Source organism: Marmota marmota, unplaced genomic scaffold (assembly GCF_001458135.2).
Source record: "Marmota marmota marmota unplaced genomic scaffold, marMar, whole genome shotgun sequence".
NCBI classification, from domain to species: domain Eukaryota; kingdom Metazoa; phylum Chordata; class Mammalia; order Rodentia; family Sciuridae; genus Marmota; species Marmota marmota.
In genome coordinates, this window is record NW_026000082.1 from 35360851 (window position 1) to 35370378 (window position 9528).

At 48.5% G+C, this 9528-nt stretch overlaps 1 protein-coding gene across 1 annotated transcript in view; it reads left to right on the plus strand.

Annotated features, from left to right (window-relative positions):
- Positions 1 to 9110, plus strand: part of Crybg2 (crystallin beta-gamma domain containing 2) — a 23225-nt gene extending 14115 nt beyond the window's left edge. The window contains exons 13-20 of the mRNA XM_048782704.1: positions 148 to 180; positions 321 to 433; positions 3875 to 4004; positions 4248 to 4387; positions 4721 to 4844; positions 7444 to 7602; positions 8678 to 8837; positions 8926 to 9110. Coding sequence (XP_048638661.1) covers positions 148 to 180; positions 321 to 433; positions 3875 to 4004; positions 4248 to 4387; positions 4721 to 4844; positions 7444 to 7602; positions 8678 to 8837; positions 8926 to 9014 — 948 coding nt within the window. The 3' untranslated portion in view covers positions 9015 to 9110. The remainder of the gene's footprint in view (positions 1 to 147; positions 181 to 320; positions 434 to 3874; positions 4005 to 4247; positions 4388 to 4720; positions 4845 to 7443; positions 7603 to 8677; positions 8838 to 8925) is intronic.
- Positions 9111 to 9528: the final 418 nt, after the last annotated feature.

The following is a 9528-nucleotide window of genomic DNA, read 5'->3' on the forward strand; positions in this document are numbered from 1 at the left end:
CCTGGGGGCGTGGTCCCTGGAGGGGGCGGGGCTAGCGGCGGCTGGAGGAGCTGGGTAGCAGTGGCCCGGCGGGCGGTGTTGAAACCTCGGAGCTGAGGCTGCAGGTTAGCACCACTCTTGACCCTTGACTCTGGTCCCTCCCTTCAGGTTGGGGAGCACGATCTGCACTTTGTCTCAAAGGTAAGAAGGTGGCACCGCAGGGGCTGGCAGGGCACCCATCCCCTCCTCTCTCATTTCAAAGCTCTCCCTCTCTTGGCCATTCCTTCTGTCCCATTCAGTTGCCCTCCTTTATCTTCATCTCCACCCCTCTTTTCTTCCAGATTCAGCTTTTCTCCGGCCCCGACTTCCTGGGCGACCACATCTCCTTCGAAGATGACCAGGCATCTCTGCCCGCCGCCTTTCAGCCTCAATCCTGCCGAGTCCACGGTGGCAGGTGAGCACTGGGGGAGCGGGGTGTGTCATCCATGTGCTTGGAGCAAGATAGGAGCCCCTCTTTCAGATGATTTTCTTCCACCTCCAGCTTCCTGGAGTTTCGCTGTTCTATCCTGAGGCATTCAATTTTAAAACAAACCAAAAAAAAAAAAAAATGAAGTTTGAATGGAAAATTGTAATAGTATAGTAAAAAGAACCCCGATCTATCTTTCTCTCTTTCTTTTCTTTTCTTTTCTTTCGTGAGATGGGGTCTTGGTGTGTTGCCCAGGCTTGCCTTGAACTCCTGGGCTCAAGGAATCCTTGATCCTTGTGCCTCAACCGCTCAAGTAGCTGAACTACAGGCCTGCCACAGAGCCAGCCAAAAAATATGGGGGGTGAATATATATATAGCTATAGGTGGACACAATGCCTTTATTTTATTTTTTATGTGGTGCTGACAATAGAGAACTTCATGCCTCACGATCTATAGGCAAGTGCTCTACCACTGAGCCACAACCACAGCCCCAGGGGGATGTATTTTAAATCCCTGATCCAACATAAAATTTCATGGATGAACCCTTCATTCAATATGTGTCTCTAATAAGAAGGCTTCCCCACCCCACAAAGCTACATGTCCTTATCATATCTAATGACATTAACCATAATTTGTTAATACTATCTAATACCCAGTCCATGTTCAAATTTTTCCATTTGCCTTAAAAATACCCTTGAGAACTTAGCAGGTTATTGTTTGTTTTTTTGTTTTCCTCCAGGATACAAATAAGGTACACACACTGCATTTGATTGATTTGGCCTCAAATCTATCAATCTTCCCCTTTTTGTTCCATACCATTTATTTGTTTGAAGAAACCCAATAATTTAGCCAGGTGTTTTGGCATATATCTGTAATCCCAGAAGCTTGGGATGCTAAGGCAGGAGGATCACAAGTTCAAAACCCAACTCAGCAATTTAGCTAGGCCCTAAAAAACTTAGTGAGACACTGTCTCAAAGAAAAAAAAAAAAAGAAACCCAATAATTTGCTTTATAATACAGTTTCCTATTTTCTATATTTGGCTGATTTCTTCCTGGTGATGTCTTTTAACTTGTTCCTTTGTCTCTCATATGTCTTGATTAGATTTGGAGCTTTTTGTTTTGGCAAAAAGCCTACTACTGAAAAATAAAAACAAAAAACTTTCCCTTTCAACTATTTGACTATCTGAAATAGTTTATATAGACAGTATAGTTTGATCCTTTCACAAAGATCAATATTTGACTCTTTCTCTTTACCAGTTTTCAGAATAATTTCTAAATCGGTTCCTAGCAGCAACCTACAAGCTGACCACAGAATATTTTTTTAAAGTATTATAACAAACTCATGGATTTTGATGTATCTGATATGCTTTAGTCCATTGCAGTAATTAAGTAATTCCCTTATATACTCAGATTGTTCCATCTTTGGCTAATGAGAGCCCCTTCAAATTGCCTTTGGGTCCTTTTGATATGATCCTAATAGTTTTGAGAACTTCCTTGTTTTTCTGATACAACATGGACGATGCCCCAGGAACATTTTGTTCATTTCTTGCACCAAACCTGGTATCAGCCATTTCCCAAGGAACTCTGGTTCCTTTTATTGGGAAGTCGTATTTAGAGACCAAAATCCACTGTTAGGTGTTTCAAAATTAAAATACCAAGATTGCTACTAATAGTGAAAATCACCGAAAGCTACTCAAGACTTCTTTACAGTTCTTTTTGTCCTCAGAACATTCACCTACCATTTAATATTCAAAATGCACTGTTTAAAATACATTTAAGTTTAAAATAATCTTTATTTTATGTGCTTATGTTACCAATCTGATATATAGTTAGTGTCATTAATTTATTTAAAATTTTTAGGAATACTCTTCTTTTTTGGAGAGTGGGGTACTAGGGATTGAGCTCAGGAGCAAACCACTATTTTGTATTTTATTTAGAGACAGGGTCTCACTGAGTAGCTTAGCAACTTGCTTTGGCTGAGGCTGGCTTTGAACTTGCCATCCTCCTGCTTCTGTCTCCACCTCCTGAGCCACTGGGATTACAGGTGTGTGTCACCAAGCCTGGCACTCTCATTTTTACTTTTTTGTTGTTGTTGTTGTACCTCCTGTGCTGGGGATTGATCCCAGGACTTCACCATGCAGGGCAAGTTATCTACCGCTGAGTACTCTCCCAGAACTAATTCTTTTTTTTAAAAAATTTCATAAAATATTTGCATGGTGTCTCTTTTAGCTCAGGACTGCCATATCAAAATGCCATAGACTCTCTGGCTTAAACAACAGAAATTTAACTGGGTACAGTGTTACATGCTCATAATCCCAGCAACTCCGGGGGCTGGGGGTAGAGGATCACAAGTTCAAGGCCAGGCTGGGCAACTTAGTGAGACATTGTCTCAAAATAAAAAAAATAAAAAAGGGTTGAGGCTGAGGATGGAGCTCAGTGGTAGAGAAAGTCCCTAGGTTGAATCCCCAGTACCACCACCACCACCACTACTCCCCCCCCCAAAAAAAAAGAAATTTTATTTTCTTGTAATTCTGGAGGCAAGTCCAGGGTCAAGGTGCTGGCTAATTCAGTTCCCCAGTGAGGACTCTCCTCATGGCTTGCAGGAGGATGCATTCCTGCTGTGTCCTCATATTGCAGACAGAGAGAGAGCAGAGCTCCTGACTCTTTCTCTTTTATAAGGATCCCCACCCAGTTGTGGAGTTCCACCCTCACAACCTCCTCTAAACCTAGTTACCTCCCACAGACCTCATCTCTAAATACCATTCTATTGAGGGTGGGGGAGACACAAAGCTCCTGTGGATCACAGTTCCAAAGCTCTCACCTCTGTCCCTACCACCTCTCCCCTACCTTCCCCTATAGAGAATATTTTTTAGTATTTACTTTGCTCATTTATTGTTTCTTTTTGAAGATGTATGCAAATATACATTCATGTGTAAATTTGTATATTAATATAGAAAACAAATATGTTTTTGTTTTCTTCTTTCCCCATTTTCTTACACAAAAGGGAGCCTAGTACAATCTGGTGAGTATACAAAAAACTACTGACCCTACAGTTGACTCAACAGGCTCCTATGGATGGATGTTGTTGGCAGCTTCCACTCTGCTATTGCAAACAGTGCTGTAACAAGTGGTGTCATGCAATCATTATTTAAAGGTGTCCTTGGACTAGAGTCCTAGATGTGGGATTGCTGGGTAAATTTCTCATGGAGTGTTGCTTGATATTATCAAATTCTCTTCCAAAGGGGCAGTATGATTTCAACCAGTCCTTTCTTAAGTCTGACCTCAGTCCCTGCTGCTGTGGTGCCTGTCCATCCTTGAACGCCTCCTGGGCTGGGGGAATTCCATCAGATCCTTAGACCTCAGGGTTGTCTGGCAGGCCTAGGCAGGGTAGCCTCATAATCCCTCCTGCCCCACTCTTCCACTTCCCTAGCTGGATCCTGTTTGATGACAAGAACTTCCAGGGAGACCAGCACATTCTCTCAGAGGGCGAGTTCCCCACTCTCACGGCCATGGGCTGCCTGTCGTCCACCATCCTGGGCTCTCTCCGGAAGGTGCCCCTGGTGAGTGCCCCTATCCACTTTAGGCAACCCTAGAGGCAGAGGGAGAGTCCTGCTGGGGAGTCCTGGCCCTGGCCACAGAGACCCACCTCACTGCCTGGTGACAGTCCAGGGTCTGGGGACACCTCCTGGCAGTATCCTGGAGTCAGTGAACGAGCTTGGGAGGGATAGGAGCCTGCAGTGTGCACCCGGGAGTCCAGGGACCGTTATCTGGACTCGGTGGCCTCACCCCTCCTCCTGCCCCAGCACTTCTCAGAGCCCGCCATCTTCCTGTACGGCCTGGAGTGCTTCGAGGGGAAGGAGATAGAGCTGGACCAGGAGGTGCGGAGCCTGCAGGCCGAGGGCTTCAACAACCACGTGCTGTCCGTGCGGATCAAGGGGGGCGTGTGAGTGGTCGTGGGCAGCACAGGGGTGTGGGGGCTGGTAGCAGGGACGAGTAAGCGCAGGACAGGGGACCCAGGGTGTCCTCCCCACCAAGCTAGGAAGGAGGATTGCTGGTTCTAGGGCCTGGACCCCCAGCCCCGTGGACTTCCTGGGACCCTACTTTGCCCTGCACACCCCAGATCTGCTTCCCAGCCTTCTCCTCTCCACTGAGCACCCTGGCCCCGTGCAGAGGAGTCCCAGCAGAGAGAAGAGGAGGTGGAGATGGCCCTGACGCCCCGCCTCTCCCCCTGTCTCTCTCTCTCTGTTCCTGTGTCTCTGGCACCTCCTGGGCCCAGCTGGGTGTTGTGTGAGCACAGTGACTTCAGGGGCCGCCAGTGGCTGGTGAGCAGCAGTGAGATCACCAACTGGTTGACCTACAGCGGCACCCAGAGGGTGGGTTCCCTCTACCCCATCAAGCAGGTGGGTAGCACGTCAGGGTGAGCGGGTCCCTACCGACTGTCCCAGGTGCGCCTCTGTGGGTGTGTGTCTGTATTTCCCAAGCTCAGCACCGATGTACTTTGTCACAATTTCTGCCCCTTTTATCACTTCTTGTACCGTTATCTACTGAAGCATTTTTTCTAACTTTGATTTTACTTTATCCTTTTAAGGAATAATATCCATAAGATCATGACTTTATGTATATGTATGTGTATATATATATATATATATATATATATATATATATATATGATTTTTTTCTTAATAGACATGATAAGTTCATTTTCACTGAATTTTTAAAAATAAGTTTCTCCAGCCGGGCACGGTGGCCCACACCTATAATCCCAGCGGCTCAGGAGGCTGAGGCAGGAGGATTGTGAGTTCAAAGCCAGCCTCAGAAACTAAGCAACTCAGTTAAAATAAAATACAAATAAAATACAAAATAGCACTGGGGATGTGGCTCAGTAGTTGAGTGCCCCTGAGTTCAATTCCGAGTACCAAAAAAAAAAAAAAATGAAGTTTGAATGGAAAATTGTAATAGTATAGTAAAAAGAACCCCGATCTATCTTTCTCTCTTTCTTTTCTTTTCTTTTCTTTCGTGAGATGGGGTCTTGGTGTGTTGCCCAGGCTTGCCTTGAACTCCTGGGCTCAAGGAATCCTTGATCCTTGTGCCTCAACCGCTCAAGTAGCTGAACTACAGGCCTGCCACAGAGCCAGCCAAAAAATATGGGGGGTGAATATATATATAGCTATAGGTGGACACAATGCCTTTATTTTATTTTTTATGTGGTGCTGACAATAGAGAACTTCATGCCTCACGATCTATAGGCAAGTGCTCTACCACTGAGCCACAACCACAGCCCCAGGGGGATGTATTTTAAATCCCTGATNATATATATATATATATATATATATATTGATTTTTTCTTAATAGACATGATAAGTTCATTTTCACTGAATTTTTAAAAATAAGTTTCTCCAGCCGGGCACGGTGGCCCACACCTATAATCCCAGCGGCTCAGGAGGCTGAGGCAGGAGGATTGTGAGTTCAAAGCCAGCCTCAGAAACTAAGCAACTCAGTTAAAATAAAATACAAATAAAATACAAAATAGCACTGGGGATGTGGCTCAGTAGTTGAGTGCCCCTGAGTTCAATTCCGAGTACCAAAAAAAAAAAAGTTTCTCTAAACTCTAAGCCAGACGTGGTGATGCACACCAGTGATTTGGGCTGCTTAGGAGGCTGAGGCAGGAGGATCAACCTGGGCCAACCTGGGCAAGAGCCTGTCTCAAAATAAAAATTTAAAAACTGGGCTGGGGGTGTAGCTCAGTGGTCCCTGGGTTCAATCCCCAAAGTGTTTTTTTTTTCCCCTTTTTCCGTGTGTGTGTGTGTGTGTATGTGTGTGTGTGTGTGTGTGTGTGTGTGTGTGTGTATGTGTTGCTGGGATTGAACCCAGGGCCCAGGGCCTTACGCACGCGAGACAAGCACTCTGAGCTATATCCCCAGCCCTAACCAAGTGTTTTATTCCACATAGGACTGAAAAGTGTCTCCTGTCCCACCCCCAGTAGTAAGCCCCTCACTTTGGGAACTGGGTGCCTGCACCTGGGCGTCTGGGCCCTTGTCTGGTGTGGGTCTCATTTTGACCTACGTGCAGCACAGCCACGAGCTCTGTGTATGTGTCTGTTTCTGGGCCTGTGACATCATTCGTGGCCGAGGACCTGTGTGCTCTGGAGGTGACCTCTGCCTGTGACACCTGGTTCAGGGCAGCTGTGCCCACTGGGGGTGTGTCTGTCCGAGGGTGCCGCCCCAGTATTCACACACTCTAATGACATCCTTGCTGGAGGAGCTCCCGGAGATGATCTCCAACGCTGAAATTTTTCAGATGGGGAAATGAGGTCCGAGGACCGTGGACAAGGATTTGCTCTGCAATCTTGGGCGAGTACTGTACCTCCATGGACCTCTGTTTCCTCATCTTTAAAATGGGGACGGCGTGTGGCATCATGGTGTGTTTGAGGACTGAAGATCTGTAATGGGCATGGACCCCGGGACCCGGGCTGAACTTCATGGTTGCCCTTATGGCTACTGTTACTGTCACCACCCTCCTAGGTCCCCTGCTGACTTGTGGACTGCCTGGCGTCCACCTTGTCACCACCCCCCTTAGGACGCATGTGTGCCTGGGTTTCTTTGGGAAGCGTGTGTTTTGCACCGCTGCCTGCCGCACATCTGTCCTGATAGCAAACATGGGCACCTGGTGTGGCGTGGCCCGGGCGGCCCTGCGTGTGGTTAGGGTGTGTGAGTCTGCATGTTTGAGTCTTCTATGAACTTCCATGTCACCTCCTGGGCCACGAGTGTATGTCCGTGTGTCCCTCTGCACACGTCTGTGCATACAGAATGGTGGGTGAGTGAGTGTGATTTGCCCACGTGCCCTCGGTGTGTATGCAAAGAAAGGTGACATTGGAGCAGGGTCAGGCAACGTGGGGGCATGAAGGAGGGACTGCGAGCTTGGTCCTAGCGGGTCCGGAGGGGAGCCTGGTGGCCATGCCTGCGGGGGGACTCCTGACTCTCGCCCTCCCCCTGTCACCAGCGCCGGGCTTATTTCCGCCTCTGGAATGCATCCCTGGGGGGGTTCCTGGCGGTGCCGGACCACGTGGAGGACATGAAGGCTGGCCGCGTGGTGGTCTCCGAGCCACGAGCTGGCGGCAGCTGCATCTGGTACTACGAGGACGGGCTGCTCAAGAACCAGGTACTGTGTGGGGCTGGGAAGGGACTCCCGGGCCCCAGGCACCCGCAAGCCCGCCTTGGGGAATCGTAGCCCAGTCAGGAACGGGACCCCGGGGACCCTGGGGAGGTGGAGGATGCAGGCACGGACCCCTGGCAAGTCATGCTGTCCTCAGGGCCTCAGTGTCCAAACCATGGTTGACCCAGATGCATAGAAGGAAGCCCCCAGCTCTGCTGTCCTGTTAGTGATGGTCGGCTCCCTCCACAGTTTCCTGGGCACCTACTCTGTTCTAGGTGCTGGACTGTGGCAGTGGGAAGATAGAGAGACGCATCCTCCTAAAGATTATCCCTCTCATCCCTCTGGGGAGGGACAGAAACGACTTAAGTGAGCAAAATGTAGGTCAAGGAAGGAGGACAGGGAGTTTCAAGAGGCTCTGACGGCCAGCTGTGCAGATGTCTGAGGGAAGAGCATTCCAGGCAGAGGGATCGGCACAGGCAAGATGCCAACCTGCCTGGCGTTTTTCTAGGATTGGGAAGGCTGCCTGAGCGGCTGAGTGAAGTGAGGGACGGAGAGAGCAAGAGATGAGGTGGGTAGGTAGGTCTTTGTAGGCCATTGTTTTTTGGAGTATTTTTTTCCCCTTTTACTTGGAATGAGAGGGAATACTGACTGGGTGCCAGGTGCCATATTAAGCCCCTTGCATGAATGCTTCTTGTGATCCTCAGAGAATGCTATGGGCAGGTTCTGTTCTACTCTGCTTTTTATAGGTGAGAATATCAGAGCACAGAGAGGTTAAGTGATTTGCTGAAATCACACAGCCAATAAATGTGTGGGGGGTTGTCTGATGCTAAAACCTACGTCCTAGTGGAGCTAATATTTTCCCAGCCCTTTTATAGTTTTTCATGTGAAGCCCTCAAAAACAAACAAACATCAACCAAAACAAAACAAGTATTCAGGATTTCTATCTTTAAGAAAACAGAAACTCAGAAGGATTAAGAGACTTGCCAAGAACCAAGATTCAAATCCAATGTATTGAGGGTGTCTTGGGTATGATAGAGTCCCTATGGGGAAAACAGTGCCTCATGACCTCCTGGGGCCTCAGGTGGCCCCCACCATGAGCCTGCAGGTAATTGGACCTCCAAGCCTAGGCTCCAAGGTGGTGCTCTGGGCCGAGAGCCGTCTGCCGCGACAGACATGGAGCATCAATGAATTGGGCCACATCTGCAGCCAGATGTTTGAAGGCCGGATCCTGGATGTGAAGGGTAACTGGGTTGTCCGTATGGCAGGGAGCTGTGGGCAGCATTGTCCTGGCTTTCTCTGACCACCTCTGACTCTCCCATTCCTTCCCAGGTGGCCGAGGTTATGACCGGGACCACGTGGTGCTGTGGGAACTGGCCAAGGACAGGGCATCCCAGATCTGGACCGTCCATGTCCTCTGAACCTCCTTTCCCCCAGCCCCGGAGGCTTCGCTGGGATGGAATGTTTTTTAGTTTTGTTGTTGTTGTAACATAAGCTATTTTCTAATATGCTGCTAAGTATCTTTGTCTTTGTGCACCTTGATATTTGGGGTCAGGGATCAGGGTGACGATTGTCCACTGGCCTTTTTCCCTACACTCGGGCTGGCATCTCTCCACCATGCAGCGTGGTTTGTTTTCTTGGCTCTTGTTTTGGTGGGCTTCGGTGGGGTTGGGGTGGTAGGGCTAAGGTGTAAGGCCTGGCTCTGCCACCAGAGGGAGCCTGGGACCAAATTAATTGGTAGGTGTGGTCCTTCCTGCAGTCACCCAAATGATGGGTCCTGAGCCTGTTCCTGAGTGTTGGGGGGTGATGGTTCCAGAGATTCCACCCCCATCCCAAGATGGTCCCATACTCAGAGGACCCCACCCCAGTATGCCTGAGTATTCAGGTCCGGCACTGGGCCATAGGGACACAGACGTGAATCAAGCCTTGAGGTCC